General features: G+C 42.4%; 1 protein-coding gene across 6 annotated transcripts in view; it reads left to right on the top strand.

The window, feature by feature from the left end:
• Window positions 1-19703, top strand: part of TPK1 (thiamin pyrophosphokinase 1) — a 254996-nt gene that overhangs the window by 158993 nt on the left and 76300 nt on the right. For 4 of the 6 annotated variants that reach the window (XR_014557046.1, XM_083706411.1, XM_083706412.1 and 1 more), the window contains one exon: window positions 6342-6488. The exons of the other annotated variants lie outside the window; for them this stretch is intronic. Coding sequence is in view for 3 of the 4 variants with exons in the window: in XM_083706411.1 (XP_083562537.1) it covers window positions 6342-6488 (147 nt within the window). In the remaining variant the exon portion in view is untranslated. The remainder of the gene's footprint in view (window positions 1-6341; window positions 6489-19703) is intronic. 6 annotated transcript variants of the gene reach the window in all.

Raw genomic sequence — 19703 nt, 5'->3', positions numbered from 1 at the left:
GTCAGCCATCATGACTGCATCCCAGAGACCCTGATACCTGGTCTCCATCTCTCTCATATCCTGATGGAATCTTTCCCCCTGCTCGTCACTCATTGAACCCAGGTTCTCAGGAAACCGGTCCATATTTGAAAATTGGTAGTGCATCTTGACGCTCATGTTGCAGCCCAGGTTTCTGAAAGCAGTCAGCATGTTGTTGACAAGTTCTGCATAGTTTCTGGCCTTATTGTTGCTGTCAGGACTGCCGCTAGGTCCCAGCTCACAGAGGACCAACGCCCAGTGGATATTATATACAAAAGTCTTTATTGAAGTTTAGTTTCCATTTCCAAGCTCTGGGCGCGCAGGCCCACGTCTTAACGCTAGACCGGCTAAGTCCCCTCTGACTCACTGCTCCACCCACACCAGTTTAAGATTCTAGCCTGGCTCCACCTCTTGCGCTGCTCTTTCCTGCGTTGGGTCCTTCTGCCCTCTGGGGTTCCCTCCTTCCTGGACTCCTCTGACGCGGAGCCTCCTGAGTCTTGCCCCTCCCTCCGGCGGGCTTTAGGACCTGGCTCCCTTCCCGGGCTCCCCGCTGTGCCGCGCTCCTGTACATTTGAACTTGGCGCGCGCGCCCAGCCGGTGACTTTCCTTCTGACCGTTTCCCCGCTTCCTGATGTGGGTGTTGCCAAACCTGACTCCTCTCCTCCCTCTGGTGGTGAGGACACTGGTCCCGACTCCTGGGACTCCCCCTCCCCACTGCGCTCTGGTGGAGACGCTGGCCCTGATCTCCAGCTGCTGTTCAGAGACTCCCCGCTGGCCCCTCCCTCTTGAGGTTTCTCCCTTGGAATCTCCCTTGCTCTGGCCACCGGCGCTCCCTTCTGTGAGTCCTCCGATTCGCTAGAGAGGCTTGTGGAATAACTCTGGCCACTGTCACTGCCTGCGCCCCCCTCGTACTCCTCCTCCTCACTCTCCATTTGCTCCCCCTCCTGTGTCTCTCCTTCTGAACCCCTGACAGTTGCCAAGAAAGTTCTTCACTACCAGAACAAATGCCTTCCACACTTCCAGTTCCACTTCGTTCATTGAGTTTCCCAACTCTGGATCTTTGATGAGCTGACGGATCTGAGGACCGTCAAAGATGCCAGCTTTCAACTTCCCCATGGTCAATCCTGGAAAAGCCTGGCACAAGTAAGTGAAGCAGTCACCATCCTTGTCCAGAGCCTTGGTGAACTGCTTGATTAAGCCGAGCTTGATGTGCAGCGGTGGGAAGAGTATTGTGTCTCTGTCCACCAGAGGGTTGTTGATGACGTTCCTTTCTCTGCAAGGCACCAATTCCTCCCACACAGGCCAGTCCTTCTTCGTGTAATGCTGAGCACGGTCCCTACTATTCCACATGCACAGAAAACATGGGTACTTGGTGAAGCCAGACTGTTGTCCCAACAAAAAGTTCACCATCTTCAGGTCAACACAAATAAACCACTTATGCTGATCATAACCAATTTTCTCCAGCACATACTTCACCGCTTCATAGTTCATAGCCAGGGGTATAGAGGCAAACTGGTTGCTGTTGTGTAGCAGAACACATTTCAGTGATGGCTTGCTGCTGTCAATGAACAGTCTCCAATCTTTGGGTTTGTACTGTGGCATTCCAAGCTTGAGCAGAAGCTGCGCAATATCTGCACAGTACACCAAGTCCTTCTCTTCCAAGAAAAAACGGAGGTACTCTTGATGCCTGTTGCGGAAGAAGTTGATGCGAGCACTGTCAGAGAGGAGGTTTTTTTCCTTCAGTCTGGATGCCAACAGTTCGGCAGAGTCCTTTGACAAGCTGAGGTCGCGAACTAGATCATTCAACTACTTTTGGGAAAATGGATATGGAGCATCATCTTCAAGAACCACTTCTTCTTCTTCATGTCCTTCAACACTGGAGGCATCTTCGTCACTAATGTCAGGAAGTTCTCCGAAGATAGGCACTGGAATTTCATCACAATGAGCTACTTGATGACGTGCTGATTGAAGATCAGGATACTTGAGGCTGCTCCGATTCTTTCTGTTGATCCCAGTCACATCAACAGTGCAGAAGTAGCAGTCAGTGACATGGTTTGTCGGCTGCCTCCAAACCATGAGAATTCCAAACAAAAATAGGTACAAATTAGTCATAAGTTGACGCATGCGCGGGTGGAGTTTCCTATACACTTCGTGGGGCGGCTGCCCCATTAACTTAGTTTTGATCCCCCAACTTTATGCTTTGCCGCACCAATTTATTGAAGATTTCAAGGTTTTATGACTTCAAACTGATCCCTTTTTGACATAATCACCCAGAACTATCAGACCTGAATACTTCTTGTCATTAAAATAATCATTTCCAATCAAAACAATTATTCGACATGGCATTTTACCCCCACCAACTTCTTCTAAAATGCTCCACACAAGCGTACATGTGAACAAAAACATTACAAAATGACATGTGGCCATAGCTCAAAAACCTTACCTGATTGAGCAAAACCAAGTGATTTTTGGATTCAGCGCATCAGAATCGTCCTAAATCAACTGAAAAAACGCAGACAACAAATTTGTTGTTGACCAGTGTAATTACCAGCTCTGCCATCTGATGGCCTCCTGTCCCGGAAACAACTGCTTCATTTGATGCCCCTGAGGCCTGGAGCTGCCTCTCAGAACACTCTCGTGGTGGAGCCACTCTTACTTCCATGAGGGTACCATTCTTTCTCCCTTAAAATCCCTTACAAAAATTTGGTGAAGCTTTTCAAATGGCCCCATGGTTTCAATATCTAGCTATAACTAAACCAAAGTATATGTAACTGAAATACCGTATTTTTCGCCCCATAGGACGCACCGGCCCATAGGACGCACCAAGTTTTTTGGGGGGGAAATAAAGAAAAAAATATTTCCTCCCCAGGCGCTTGTGGGGCCGGCAGCGGGGAGAAGCGCACTTCTCCCCACAGCCCGCCTTCAGACCAGGTCCGGGGACAGCGGGAAGACGCGCTGCGCCTCCCAGCTGTCCCCGGAGCTTGCGGGGCTGGCAGCAGGGGGAAGCGCTCTTCTCCCCGCTGCCCGCCTTCAGATCAGGTCCGGGGACAGCGGGAAGACACGCAGCACCTCCCCACTGTCCCCGGAGCTTGCGGGGCTGGCGGCGGGGTCTCCTCGCCATCAGCCTCCAAACCACTTCGGGAGACAGTGGGATGGCGGCGTTCCGCCTCCCTCTGTCCCCCGACCTTTTGGGGCTGGCGGTGGGGCTCTCCTGAAGCCTGTAGAGCGAGAGGGGTCGGTGCGCACCGACCCCTCTCGCTCTCCAGGCTTCAGCGAAAGCCTGCATTCGCCCCATAGGACGCACACACATTTCCCCTTCATTTTTGGAGGGGAAAAAGTGTGTCCTATAGGGCGAAAAATACCGTAATCACATATTCTTTCTCTGTTTTCTCCTGCCTTCATTTCCCTCTCCTCCTTCTTGACTGGGCTTTGGCTAGAACAATAAACTTTTAAAAATTATTATAATTATCATTCATGCAATATTTGATTATGTTTTTATATATGTTTGAAGCTGCCTGGAGTGGCTGGGGCAAACTTGTCAGATGGACAGGGTGCAAGTAATAAAATTATTATTACTGTTCTTCTTATCATCATCATCATTATTACCAGTGCTACTACTATTACTATTTATTGAGTGTATTAGTTGCTTGCCACATAGGACTCCCCAAGCCATTTGTAGTATTTAAAGATAATAACATTAGTGATAATATAACAGCAGTTAATTCTTTCCCACACGTATATCTTTGAGTTCCTCTTTGATATATTCATCTTCTTTTTTAAATATATTTATCCTCTTCTTTAATATACAATATGTTCACCTTTTTCAATGTAATCACAGAGTATAATATACAGTAGCTGTAATGTTAGTACTTTATGATTTTGTTGAAAGAAGTGTTTGTCATATATGAACCTGCACATGTGGAAAATCAGAAACTGGTACTGGGCCTTTAAAAAAGATGATGCAGCACAGCATAAACTCAGAAGAAGAATGATTCATTACAACAAAAACCAGAACAGACCCAGTAAAACAGCAGCAAACGCCTACTGTCAATATACAGCAAAATCATCACAATCCATCAGATGCCTGCAAGAAGAGATGAGTCCTTACTTGGCATGGAAAGGATGTTGATGATTGGGCCAGACATAACTCACTGGGGAGAGCATTCCACAAGTGGGAAACCATGGCTGGAAAGGGATCTCTCGCTCATCACCACCCTCCAAACTTCCCTCAGAGGGAGCACCTGGAATGCAGCCTCAGATCAAGATTGAAGGGTCCAGCTAGCTTTACACTAAACCATATTAGGACAAGTTGTATTCCATTTATGGGGCAGGGAGGTTCTCTAAATTATCATAAATAAATATCAAATTTAAATATCTAAGAAAATTGCACATTACAAAACACTACAATGCACAGCTAAACAGGGTTTCCTCTAAAGCATCAGAATAAAACATTGTGCATGAAGATCACCTACAAAAATACTATGAACATTCCATGTTTTAAACAAATACCCATTAAAGCATCAGAATAAAACATTACAAATTGAGACCAATTGCAAAAGATACCAAGTAAAAAGTCCACTTATTTAAACACACTGCCAACATATGACCAATGAAACATACAGTTAAGCAAGCCAATCCAATTAAGTTCCCAATCCCCTGTAGAACAATAAACACAACTTAATCTAACTACTGCTAAAAGTGCCTTCCATTCAGTTTCACTCCAGCACACTCTTACATAATCAACACACAACTTAAATACAATAAACAATACTCTTAAACTGCACTCTCCTAGTACACACAGTAGCCATACTCTTCAACCACTCTCATAATTCAGGGCTCATCCAGACTTGCTTTGTCCCACCACTTTCCCCCAGGGAAACCCTGTCCTTACGGCTGTATCTTTTTTAAAAAATAATAATAATATTTATTGCTTTTAAAGATTACAAAAAGGAAAAGAAAAGAAAAGAAAAGAGAAAAAGAAAAGACAATACAATACAATATACAGACAATACAAAACACAACCTAAACCCATTAAACTAAACACATTAAACTAAACTAAACAAAACCCAATCCATAACCCTAACCCTAAATGGAGAGAAAAAAACAATTTAAAAACATACATCACATCTTTTCCGTACTCTATCTTTCATTCCTTACGGCTGTATCAGAGCAAACGTCAGTCGGTTTTCTCCTGCTTAACTTTCACTCCTATTTATTGCTAAAAGAGTGGGTTTTCTGGGGGAAAGTGGTGGGGCAAGGGCAAAACTGCAGGACAAACAAAAAAAGTGCTTGGACACATGGCTTCTAGGCACAGAACAAGCACAAATATGGATGAGCCCATAGTCTTAAATTCTTACTCAAAAGCCTACTCTCACGTACACACCGTGAAATCCTTATAAAGCTGGACAAATGCTGATGAACAGAGGCCACAGCAATATACAAACATTCTTACCAGGTTTCTCCCTTTGCGTCTCACTGAGTGGGTGCAGGAGGGATCTACCCCCAATAGTTGGTTCTCATCTCAGGGGTATCAAAACCTCCTTCTCCAACTTTATGACAATCAGGCAATCACACCTGAGCCTTATGTATCTGTGTTTAAATGGTAACACCCTTAGGTCGGAACCTGTCAAAACTGATTTTGTAAAGCATCATGTGCATAGATGGTGCTATATTATATTACCGTGTTGTTGTTAATAGTAAGAATAAGAAATGCATAATTAGTATCTGGAGGATTTTTTTTTGATAATATTGTGTACTCCTCTGTGTGCTCTGCAATGTATCTCATACAGAAATAGTACATTGAATCTCCCTGCAGGATTGCCACCAGTTGAACACTAAGCCACTCAGTCTCAAGAGGTGAAAGAGTCTTACTGAAATAATAAATAATAAGTGCTATTTTTCTAGAAAAAGAGGTTCCAGAACTCACCATGAACACCTCCCTCATACTCTTAGAACAGCAATGGTGTCCACCTGAGAGGTGCCAGAATTGAGTTCCAGCAAGTTCCGGCTGAATAAAAGCCCTGCATCCAAGTACAGTGCTTTTATTTTATCCATAGGAGTGACTGGCAGACATTCACTTGTATGGAGGCTAAGGGCTACACTCAGGGAAATCATGCAGGCGGGGCTAAATGTGCCCAATCTGTTCAGCTCCCTCTGCATTTTCCAGGTTCTCTGAATACTCTGCAAATAGCGTGCTAGATATTTCTGCATCCGCTTAAACTGTATTTCTGCACTTTGTACATATGAGAGAAAGTTATCCAAAGGAAAAGTACAGCAGATGCTCTCAGTGATATTTACCAATGTTTGTTTTGTGTCTCTTTTAGATTGACATGATTGTAACGCTGGGTGGACTTGGAGGTCGCTTTGACCAGATCATGGCATCTGTGGAGACACTTTTTCATGCAGTTAAGATAACACCCTTCCCGGTCATAGTTATTCAGGAGAGTTCCCTAATATACTTACTTCAACATGTAAGTAAGATGAAGCAACATTTTTTGTTTTGGGGAAAAAAAACAGTCTAAGAAGACTGATGATGTTGGTCTTCTAAAATTATTTCACCTTCAGTAAGACTTATGTCTATTCCAGCCTGGAAATCAATATGTCTCATCAAAGGCAACCAATGTGTTGTTTCTATCTATTCAAGTTTACAATGAAGTTATTGATTCAGAAATAAAAGACCAAGGGCATGATTCAGCCAAAGTTCAGTTATTTTTCAGTCCCATTAATTTCAGGGGAAGAGATTTAAGCTCCTGTTGAATTCTTCCACTGATACTGATATTAGACTTTGAAAAAGCTTAGCTCCAGCTGGATATTAACTAGATTGCGCTATGCAACATTTTCTGTTTGCTGCTTAATTTAAAATCAGAAGTTAGGGTCACTCAGGTCTTCCAGCAGCTGCCTCTGTGCTTCTGGTTACTTCTCAGCTTGGTGGCCTAGAATGAAAACGCCAAGAAAGGGATATGTACAATAATGCACACTAGAGTAGCATTAGCTCATTCTTCAGACTACTGTATTTGTCTTCATGTAGTTTGCAAAAAGATTGGCCATGTGTTTGAGACAGGTGACTGTTCTCCTGCTTTATTCTGTCTCAGAGAACCACTGCGCAAATAGTGAACTGGTTTCCTTTGAGTCATATTCCCTCCCTGCCCCTGATGGATACTGTCTGAGATACAACTTCCATCTGTGAAATAACGTGCTTGGAAGAACCACAAGATTTGCACAAGTAGAAAAAAAAGTTTTAGAAAAGAAAACCTAAGGGGGTGACTATCCCACAAAAACAGCCCAATGAAGACTGGTTGTACACAGTGGCTATTATTGGACAGTAGTGATGGAAAAGAAAAATGGAGCATGGTGGGGGGGAAGAGGGATAGTGGAATACCCTGCTTGGAAGAAATGGCTGGCTGGAACCCTGAGCAGGAGCCCTCCTTGTAGACTGGAGGATACACTATAGTATTTGGTTGTTCAGTATAGTTGCTGACCAGAGATAATACACTGAAATTCAGCAGTAAATAATGTTTCCTCAATTTATGAGACCCTCAAAGTTTTAAGAAGGATGCTGAACATAGGAGGTCATTTGCTATTACAGTGAGAAATTACTATTATGGTTATTTGCAGAGCAGAAGAATCTAGAAACATTTTTATGCAAATGAAGGTCTGAAGGGGAATTGTGAAGCAGTTTGAAATTAGGGAGTAGTTTATAGGGAAACAATTTGCACACATTGACACTAAAGTAAATTTAGATGGCTTTGGGGGGAGCTGGTTAGAACCTTTCAAAGAGTCTCAACAAGTAAGTGCTGCCCCATTCAGAACAAAAAATGGTTGGCTTCACTTCAGTGTTGTATTAAGGCACCCAAATGGGTTTTGAAATGCCGTGTTAAAAGTTTGTGAAAAGGGATCATGTGAAGCAATAATGAAACCACTAACAACGGCCTCATTATTAATAATTGTATCTTATGTGTTACCACTTAACTTCAGAATGCCAGGCTGTTATTATGTTTAGCTGGCAGTTATTTACCATCCTCCACTTTACTCAGTTGGTAAATATGCTAATAGGGAATCTTCAAGTAGAACTTACGATAATCTTATTTCTTCTCAGTGGTCATCCTTTTTAGAAAAAAAAAAGGTTTTATCCCTCAGTTGCAAAGTACAAGGTGGTACAATTCTGTTGGGTGACCAAAAACAGAAATGAGCCTTAAATGACAGCCGTATGAGTGATGAATTGTCACAAGTTGTGGAGTCTCAAGTACCACAAAGCTGACTCAGGTAGTCATAGTAAAATACTGGAACATTGTTAATCCAGCCAATGGATGGGCAGACTGGGATATATATCCAGAACAACTAGTAAACTACTAAGAAAATACAGCTCACCATCCATGCATTTATTATTTCTTCATATACTACATTTAGATACTCCCTTTCTCCTATGATGGTAAGGGAACACCTAGCTACTTTAAATAAATTCAAATCTCCAGGCCTTGATGAGCTGCACTCAAGGGTACTAAAGGAGTTTGTGGATGTAATGTCAGAGCCTTTGTCCATAATCTTTGAGAATTCAGGAGAGCAGGTGAGGTCCCGGCAAACAGGATGTGGGTGAATGTTGTCCCCATCATCAAAAAGGAGAGGAAAGAAGATCCAGGTAACTACTGACTGGTGAGCTTGACATCAGTACCAGGAAAGGTCCTAGAACAGATCATTCAGCAGTCGGTCTATGAAGTTGTGATTCTGTGATTACCAAGATCCAGCATGGGTTTGGAAAATAACTGTGCCCAAAGTAACAAAATGAATTTCAGTAGGGACAAGTGTCAGGTTCTACACTTAGGCAGTAAGAACCAGCTGCACAAATATAAGATGGGGGACACCTCATGTAGTGGACCTACCACTAAATGCAATTAAATGTAGCAGATCCCACCGCTAACTGCTCCCAATTAAACCGGTAATGAACCAGTTCATTAAAATTCTAAATTATTGCAGATTATCTTTTTGGCTTCTTGTGTGAGGGAAAAATTGATGTTTTGGAGACTTAGGCAGAAATTGAACAAATAAGAAAGGTTTTATCTACAAAACAAAGTTGGTAAAACAAAGGTGGTTGAGGAGCTGTGTTCTTTCATTCAGTAGAAATTAACTTATTACTAAAACTAAATCTAAAGATGTTGCAGGCATTAAAACAAAGTAGTAAATGCACAGCTTCTCCTAAACTACAGTTGCTAAAAAAAATCAGTTGTTGCACTTCAGGTAGATGTTTAGGTTTCTAGAATAGATAGTAAAATGCTTAACTCAGTTTCTGTTCCTTCCCACTCGTTCCTTTACTTAGTTATGACCGCTTTTACAGTTAAATACTTTTAACACAGCACAGCTTACTTCACAGTTTAGAACTTTGGTTCATGAGTAAGGGGCTCTTTTTGTCAGTTACAATCCCATTCCTGAGGTATTAGTCTAACAGACCAGGGGATCCCCACACCCCTCTTAACAGGCTTGGGAGTCTTCTCTAGCTAGAAGATCTCTCCCCTCCTGAATGGGGAGACCGCTCAGCTCAGCTGATAGAGCTCATCCTCCTCTGGCCGAGTCCGACGTGATTAATGACCAGAGCCTTTGATGTGGCCTCAGGCACATTCCCATTCAGCAGAGAATCCAGCAGCATGCGGAAGTGATGAGATTTATGGCTACATTGCAAAGAGTTTTATTTTCCTAACTACGCAGACAGAAAAGACATCCTCTCTCTGTGAAAGCAGGGAGCAACTGAAACTAAGGAACAGGAAACCAGTAATGTCACATCCATCTCCCGTGAGACTTCCAAGAGTATGGAATGTGTGGAATGTAAACACTGCTCATTGGTAAACAGAAACTAACACCCTCCCCCTTTCTGTGAACACCACTGAGCAGTGTGTCAGTACAATCTCAGTACAAACCCAGTTTCTGTACATAAGTAAAGTGTTGATCCTTCGGAACAACCTTGAACAATAAATCAGCAGGAATTTCATTACCTGGCATGTAGGACACCGTTAGGAGTCCTTTCTGAACACATTCTCTAGCATGTTGCAGCTTCAATTGCAAATGCTTCGTGCTTTGCTTACAACCTTCAGAAGTCAGCAAAGCACGAAGCACTTGCAATTGAAGCTGCAACATGCTAGAGAAACATGCTTTGTTGTCCTGATAAGCCTGGATTGGACACTTTATAGGAATTCTCATGTCTTTGCACAATTGTAACAACCATTCACAATCCACAAGTGAATAAGACAGTGCATTCAGTTCAACTTTACAAGAACTTAAGCTTACTGTTGTTTGCTTCTTGCATGACCAATCATATAGACCCTGGTTGTACATGTAGCAAACTCCAGACGTGCTTTTCCTGTCTGTAGTGTCACTTCCAAAACTCGCATCAGCAAATATCTCAAGACCACCAGACTTCTGATTGTTAAATCTCAGTCTGTAGTGTATAGTGCCTTTCAAATAAATGCGTTTTAGAACTTTCCAATCCTTAATAGTAGGATTGTTGTCTTGTCTGCTTAGCAAGTTCGTGCTAACTGCAATGTCCAGTCTTGAACATCTGGCAGTGAAGTTTAGTTTGCCTAGCACACTTTTGTACAGTGTAGTGTCAGAAAATGCTTCTTCAGTATCATCTACCTGATAACCTGTTGTCATTGGTGTGCAGAGGAGGATGACCAAACATGTGAAGAGGAGGCTGACCAAAATGATCAAGGGTATGGAAACCAAGCCTTATGAGGAAAGGTGGAGGGAGTTGGAGGATATTTAGCCTGGGAAAGAGGAGGATGAGAGGAGATATGATAGCCATCTTCAAATATCTAAAAGGCTGTCATATGGAAGGAGCAAGCTTGTTCGGCCATCTGTCATGGATGCTTTAGTTGAGATTTCAGCATTGCAAGGGGTTGGACTAGATGACTCTCGGGGTCCCTTCCAACTCTACAATTCTTTCTTCTTCTTCTTCTTCTTCTTCTTTATTTATTTATTTATTTATTTATGATTTCATTTTACATTAAACTCTACAATTCTATGAACTTCTGAGTACGCAATGTTGAAGAGCACTGATCTAGTGCACCCAGCAGCTATCCAGGGACTTGGACAGGGGACTTGAGGGCTAGGAGTGCCAAGGAAGTTCAGAGTCTTCAATTTGGATAGCACATACTCTCCTGCCCCTAAAGCTAAGGCCCTTCTCTAGTAACCCAGTCAGATTCTGAGCAAGAGCGATTATGTTTTGCTGAGAGAATGAAAGACGCAGGTGGCTCAAACGTTTTGTTCTATTCTCTTTTAAAATGAAAGCCAGAATAACAAAAAAGGGGAAAGAAAAAGGCAGGAGCAGATCAGAAAGTGGAACGAGCCCCATGGAATGTTAAAAGTGGGAATTCTGAGAAACAAAATGCTATTTTTAACTTTGAAACTTTCAGCTATTAATGTAGCAGCCCGAAAGGCAGTTTAACACTTTGACCATGAATTGCAAGGAAGTCTTTGATGAGATGCACATTTGGAAGCTGAAGGCCAGGGGTAATATCTTATGATTTCTTAGGTCTTCCTCTCACCCCTTGTTCTCTGACACAAGGCTCAATTTTAAAAAATGGGGGATGGGGAGAGAGAATTGCCAGTTTCTTTGATGAAAATTGCCTGAGGAAAATACCATGCTAATAAGAAGCAGGCGAAGCTTTATGCAGTAGATGTGAAAATTGCTAAGACTGCAGAGAGGAAAAGAATAATTTGTTCTCTCTGTTCCAAGAAAACAAAGCTCCACATATAAAGTTAAAAAGATGTAACCCTATTCTTTCCCAAATGTATTTTGCACTCCACCCCTAAAAGATGGACAGAAATGGACCCCAAGTGCATTTTTCACACAGGCAGTTGAAAGTGATCCTCACCCAATTTATGGACTTTAAAAATACAACCTTTGAGGCCTCTTGTCCCATTTAAATGTGGGTTTTTATGCTCTGGGGAAGCAGTAGACTATAATTCCAGTTTCATATTTTGAGAGTCCAGCAACCCTGGAGCAAAAGAGCAATGGGAAGGTAATTTCAGATCATGAAGATCCAGAGTCTCTTAACCATACATCCATCCACTACCTGTTCTGCATCATCTTGACTGACTGATTGCTCGAAGCAGCAGATGCTGTGGGCATTCTGGTGCATCATGAAAATAAATTAAAGACTTTTCATTGAAGAGTAGGCAGATGCCTTAGTTGGCCGTGTGCACTTGATCTAAGGACAGACCGTCATGAACTGACATATTCTGTGCATGTGAGGGCTCAAGGGACACAGTCAGGGACACCTGAAGTATTCTTGAGGGATGGGTGGGAATGCTCCCCTGTACAAAGTGAAAAGCCATCTGTGTAAGCTGCACAATGTAACTTATTTGTTCCTTTATACAAAAAAGGTCTTAAAAGTGACTTTCAAAAGGTTAAAGTAACAAAACATTCATGACACGCTGGTCCTGCGACCTATGCTGCGTACAATGTGTGCTGATGGAACCAGGGTAAACCAAATCCTTCTGCGCATGTACAGTGCAGTTCTAAAGCATTGCAATAGATCTCTTTTAAACTTCAGTGTGCATTTGCACTAAGACATGTGCACAACAATACTATTCATTTACTGAAAGCATTTTTAATCCCACTCTTTTATCATAAAAGGCTTTCAGAGCAGTATTCAAAGTTCAGTAGCAAGCCAATCTTTGCTCTCAGGCAAAAGTCAAAACACACAAGGAAAAGTGGATCAGACAGACAAAGCAAGCTCAGGCACCAGTTCTGAAAGTGACAGTTTTAAATATGACTAGTTGGAATGTTAACTGCTTAGGTAGTCTGATGGAATAGCCATTGCTATGTGACATAATTCACTGCAAACATAGGAACTTAGGAAGAGCCCACCTGGTTCCAGCTTCCTGTTCTCTCAGTAACCAACCAGATACCTATGAGAAGCATGCAAGCAAGACTTGAGTTTAATAGCACTCTTCCCACTCATGGTCTCAAAAACTGGTATACAGTCGTATCGTCACCAATTTTGGAGGTACTATTGCCATTGTGACCAGTCGCCATTTATTGCTTTGTGCAGGTGGCGCTGTGGGTTAAAGCCTCAGCGCCTAGGACTTGCCGATCGAAAGGTCGGCGGTTCGAATCCCTGCGGCGGGGTGCGCTCCCGCTGCTCGGTCCCAGCGCCTGCCAACCTAGCAGTTCAAAAGCACCTCCGGGTGCAAGTAGATAAATAGGGACCGCTTACCAGCGGGAAGGTAAACGGCGTTTCCGTGTGCGGCTCTGGCTCGCCAGAGCAGCGATGTCACGCTGGCCACGTGACCCAGAAGTGTCTCCGGACAGCGCTGGCCCCTGGCCTCTTAAGTGAGATGGGCGCACAACCCCAGAGTCTGTCAAGACTGGCCCGTACGGGCAGGGGTACCTTTACCTTTTTACTCTGTGAAATATATATTGTTCATCCCCCAATGAGATAAGTGAGAGTTTCCCCAATTAGGGCTTGTGCAAAAATGACCATAGAACGGACCCATAACCTCTTTGCTAAATTATTTCTCTGGTTCATTTCAGAAAAAGCAGGTATGTAAATTATATATACAGTGGTACCTCAGGTTACATATGCTTCAGGTTACATATGCTTCAGGTTACAGACTCCGCTAACCCAGAAATAGTGCTTCAGGTTAAGAACTTTGCTTCAGGATGAGAACAGAAATCGTGCTTCAGCAGCGCAGTGGCAGCGGGAGGCCCCATTAGCTAAAGTGGTGCTTCAGGTTAAGAACAGTTTCAGGTTAAGTACAGACCTCTGGAATGAATTAAGTACTTAACCCGAGGTACCACTGTACATATATACTTCCTAATTCTCTAACAGAAGGACACTGGCTATATATCCAACATTAAATAACAGGGCTCCCGTAGAAGGACTGCAATACCCTGACAGCCGTCTAATCTTGTTACAAAAATGTACTACGCTGAGCAGTATTTAAAAATATAAGAACACAAGGTAGGAATGATTTAACTTTGAAACAGTTACAATCACCAGCTGCATTCCTCCCCTGTAATCTCAAACGCCACAAAGTTCTTCAAAAGACACGTCAAATAAGTATATATATGCAAAAAAAAAAAACCCACAGTGGGTATGCAATTTTAATGAGCAGTTTGCTCATGAATTTGTTTGAAATCCATGTGACTTAGAAGCAGAAACAGGATCATGCTCTGAAATTCAATATACAAAGGCTGCTCTGCTCAGCAGGTGGGAGTGAGCTCCAGAATTGATAGCCTCTGTGCATTATGTGAATTGAAGCCCATGTGCTCCAGTATGTAGGCACCCTAGTGCTACCCGCTATGGCAAGGAAACCATATGGAATTCCAAGTACCTATCACACTGTGTTTATTCGTAGATCCAGAAAGATCTCAGGAAACAAACTAGTCCCAGATGTGTGCAGGAGCAGTGAGGAACAGGATTCAGTGATGAAGCTCATCTGCTCTGCATTTTGTATTTTTGTATTTTGATGTTTGCTGTAAGCCACTTTGGGCACAACTTGTGGAAGAAGCAGCAGTCAATGTACAGTTTCCTGGTTCACTCCCCTACCCTACCATAGAATAATAGAATCTTAGAGTTGGAAGGGACCCCAGGATTCATCTAGTCCAACCCCCTACAATGCAAGAATCTCAACCAAAGCATCCACAACACATGACCACCCAACATCTGCTCAAAAACCTCCAAGGAAGAGGAGGCCACCACCTTCTGAGGGAGTCCATTCCACAGCTGAACAGCTCCTACTGTCAGAAATTTCTTCACGTTTAGTTGTAATATCCTTTCTTGTAACTTGAAGCCATATGTGTGGGCCCTACCCTCCAGAGCAGGAGAAAACAAGCTTGCTCCATCTTCCATGTGACAGCCTTTGAAATATTTGAAGATGGCTAGCATATCTCCTCCCAGTCCCCTCTTTCCCAGGCTAAACATCCCCAGCTCCCTCTACTATTCCTCATGAGGTTTGGTTTCCAGATCCTTGATCATCTTGGTCACACGTTTCAGCTTGTCAATATCCTTCTTAAATTGTGGTGCCCAGAACTGGACACAGTGGGGTGGGGTCTGACCAAGGCAAATAGAGCAGTACTATTACTTCCCTTAATCAGGACATTAGGCTATAGTTGTTGGATTACCTCTCCCACCATCCATCACCATTGGCTAAGCTGGCTGGGGAAGGCGAGAGTTGGAAAACAAGAACATGCAGGGGGCACTGTACATGATACATCACTGATATCACTCAGCATAAGGAAGCTCCTTAAGTTTATATCTAAATAATGTGTTTATAATATTTATAACTAAAAAAGGCTAATGGGCCTGGGTATTTTATTAGCTTCTCCTACAACTTGCTTCATTTGATGGAGTCCTCTGGAGCTATTTGCTCTGCCAGCCTCTTTTGTGGTCCACTTGCTGTCTCCTTGTATCACACTGCGGCCTGGATTGTGTAGCCTGAGTTATGGGCTGAGTAGATGGATGAAGGAGAGAATATCCTTCCTACAACAGTGAACATGGATAGTGATACCTTTAAGTCCCTTACAACTCCATGATTCTGAAGCATGCCAGACAGTTGTTGGCATCCATCTGTCTCAGGGCACAAGTCAGACCCCTGTGTTAGCAGCACCGAAGTGACCTCCCCTGGGAGCAAGCCTGGGCAGTATGTGTGGAGGTCCTGGGCTGTCCTTCTTGGCCTCACTGATGTGGTCCAAAGGAAAGCAGAACAATACATTTGGCACCAGCTTGGCTGCAGGAGTTCCCGGAAGGAGGCATGCAAGACTTCATCCAACTGTCTTAGGGACTCCACTCTGGATTTGTGTAGGGTTTACTCCTTAGCCTTTTCTTCTCCTGAAGCTGTCCCACAAAGCAAGTATTCACAGTATTGTACACCTATATGAGCAACCAGTAGACAGAGCAATGGCATAATTGATGCTTAATGTAGACTTTCTCCAAGACTGGATGCAGAGCAGAATTTGCCATGTACCATCTTTCTTTCTTTCTTTCTTTCTTTCTTTCTTTCTTTCTTTCTTTCTTTCTTTCTTTCTTTTCTCTTCAAAAAGATAGGGGCAGCTGAAGAATAACTATAATTATCATCATTATTTATCTCAATTTCATGTGTTGCTTCGCATCATTTATATCACACATTTTGAAGTACTCAAAGTGCTCCCTCACATTATTTTTTTCAATATTCATTACAACATTCCTACCAGGTAGATATTAATCTTATCCCTTTGTTGCAAAAATTGAGATAGTGGATTGCCAATGGGCTCAGGGTGGTAAGTTCATAGTGCCATCTTTCTTGACTACTCTGTTGTACTCGTGGCCTTTGGCAAGCCATTATGTCTGTTCCTCACAAAGTTATTGTCAGGATTGCCAGGTGTGGAATGCTGTAAGCACGGGTTCCCAATTGGTGGTTCGTGTACCCCAGGGAGTCCATGTAACCCACCCAAGGAGTCCGTGGCACCATTCACATAGCAAAAACTACCATAGAGATATCAAAATTTTCAAAAGTAGGGAGTCTGTGGCTTGGCTTTTGAAAAAGTTTAGTACTCATTTCCTGGTTAACTGCTTCCGGGGGGGGGGCGACATTTGCAACCCTGTTAACCCAAAAAACCATAAGGGGTTTGCACTGTAATCATGGATTGTGCTGCTGCTGCTGCTCACACAATGAAATTTGGGGGCATATTCCAGCATGCAGTTTTTTTCCTCATGTGAAAAGAAAAATGCACATAAAAGGTGGCAACCTGTCTGGTGATGTCTGCTGCAGTGTCACACTCTGCCCTTTGGTGTGAAATTTAGCTTAATATGGTGGTATATTGATCAAAAATAGATCAACAGGTAAAACATTGTAAAAGGAACATTAGAAATTGGGGCAGAAGCACTAGCATTATAACCAGGGAAACGAACATCATAATCCCCACATCTGAATGCCCCTTTAAGTATGATTTTACTTCCTTGAACCTCAAATGTCTTTAAATTCCTTCCAGGACAGATCCTCCCCCTAATTAACTGATGTGGCATCATCAAATGTACTTTTACATAATATACTGCAAGTTAATACTCCCATATGCAATTCAAAGAAATGTGATTGAAACTTTTCTTTTGATTTAAGCACAAAAGATTTCAAGCTATATAATGATTATCACGATATACACTGTAAGGCCATTAATCAGTGAGCTGTTGATATTGAAGTTAAACAAGTTCTTGCATAAACTCTGTAGATAATGACTTTCAAATTATTGGTATAAACTTAGACACAGCTTGATTGGAACAGTCTTGTATATAATTATCCAGCACAACAATTTAAAACACGCTTTTGGAGGCCAAATATCGCTTGCATTGAATCATCTGAGAGAGCAAGAGAGCATCAGTTCTACCTATATAAGTTTTCTACCTAGATAAGGCCTGCCTTTCAGTCATGGGCTCTGCCACCATACGCTGCCCTTGCCAGAGTTTCCCTGAGTCTTACATGACCCTGTTTGTAAATTACTGAATTTGACTAGGCTCATAAAAACTGCTTACATTGTTCAAACAGATATAGATATGCTCAAAACCTAAAGGACAAAACTATTAATAATGATGAACCAAGAATGCCCTTGCCACGTGTCCAGGTAAGCCCCATCTCCTGAAAATATCCAACTACTTTTCTCCCAGCTGGAATATATATATATTTCTTCCCACCTCCCCAACCTGCTTTTCAGAGAAAAGGGCTAAGTTGATAAGTAAACATGATACATAAAGGGAGAAATTGTGTGACATTTGCTATGTGCTTTGACATAGCTGGGCGTCGGGGGCAGGGTTGAGCTGGAATCGGAACATGACATGGGAGAAGGAATTTGTCTGCATTGTGGTCCCCATTAAATTTGCTAGGCCCCTTCCCTCAGCGCCTGCTATTTGTAGTGCCCTCTCCTCTCATACCCCATGTTCCTGAATCTGGTGCCTTCCTTTCTCTGGAATTCAAGGGCTCCGACATTTGCCCTCCCAACTTTTCTACTACTGTAACTAGAAATTGAGGCAGGGTTCCAATTTCTGAGGTTTTTGAGCCCAAGTAATAGTTATTATTTATTTATTACATTTACATTATGCTTTTCTTTATGCCTAGGATGTGCCCCAGAATCCTCAGCAGACAATGTGGAAAGGGTTGCCCTGAATGTAGAAAGCTTGAAAACTACAGTTGTAATCTATAGTGAAGACTGCAGTTTTCTGTGTCTCATGCCACAATACCCCACAAATTAAATATGATGAAATGGAGCCACCTTTTAAAAATATTATGAGCATTGATCAATTTGGCAAGGGCAATCATTTAAATGAAGGAGTACGTAATAAGCAGTAGATATCATTATCTTGTTTTTTCCTAGAACAGTAATAAAAGGGTAGCACAGGTTTCTGTTCCTGCATGACTTATAGCCATACTCAGTGTGTTCCTTTCCAACCATCCATTTTATTCCTTCATACAGAATAGTTACAACTCTATGGTTAATAAGCTCCTCTTCAAAAATACATGTTCATTTCTTGGAAACACATTATTAGGTATATAATGAAACAAGTTAAAATGTTATTTCTTTGCTGGATAAGATGTGCCTAGGAAAAAAAGCTAATAAGCTTATTCCATGCATTTCTGAGTATAACTGTGGGAGGTTGGGAGAAGCTGGCTAGTGGGGGAATGATGAATATTGTTTTGTGAACCTAACATCTAATTTGCCAGGAAAGGGTTTTGTTTCATTCTTGGAGCTTTCACTTGGCACAAAGCTAGCTGTAGTTTGTGATCTATATAGATTATGATGCCTCTGTAGCCACATGCAGCAAGTAGGAATATTCATGAATATATAACTAGAAAATACACTCATCACAAATTACAGCTTTCAAAAAGCGTGGCTTAGCTGATCCTCTGCTCCTTTACTCTGAAGTCAATCCTACTATGTTCAATGGGACTCCCTTCAAGGTAACTGTGTATAGGATTACAGACCTAGTATTGTCGGCATCCGGGAGTCGAAAGGCCAGTTGGCTATCCCTCAGCTGGATCGTCTCCTTCCAGCCATGCTGCTGCGAAGATCCATTGACCTCTGGCTCCGAAATAAATCAGTAACCCAAGCCTCCCAGACTTCGGCACACTATACTTAGCAGTGTAAACTGCACAACAGAAGAGGCTGAGGCTTGTGAATACATACTATGAACTACGGATTTATTAAACATAAATCAAGACAAAGAAACATGTTGTCTCTCCTTGCCGTCTCCTCAGAGAGAGAGTCAAAAGCAACACAGCGGACGTTCCACTTACGCCAGCAAACTGTGCTAGAATGTAAACAGACATGTGACACATAACAATCCCATGTCTGCAACTAAAGGTGGAATGGAAAATCCCAACAAATATTCCTAGGATGCAATTCTGCTATCAGCTGTGCGCAGTCAAATCCCCCTAACCCGAAAGACAACATTTGGACAAAAAAACTAGGCACAGAATTTATAGTTTATTATTGATTTCCTCTATGTGTCTTTAAGAAATAACATTACAGACTGTTTTAGTTTCCTTACAATATGTTTCCTTTTGTGTTGATCAGGTTGATATCTGATTATGTATTCACATCTTGATGGCCCACCATTTAATTTCCTTTAATCTGTTTCAGAAGTAACAGATTTAGAAAGCATAAAGGATCCAATGGACCAATGCAACTAGTTCCACACACAGAGCACAATTTTGGACTTGTGCTT

Source organism: Podarcis gaigeae (assembly GCF_964106915.1).
Source record: "Podarcis gaigeae genome assembly, chromosome: 12".
NCBI classification, from domain to species: Eukaryota; Metazoa; Chordata; class Lepidosauria; order Squamata; family Lacertidae; genus Podarcis; species Podarcis gaigeae.
The sequence above is the reverse complement of the archived record's forward strand: the minus strand, read 5'-3'. Positions and strand labels throughout refer to the sequence as shown.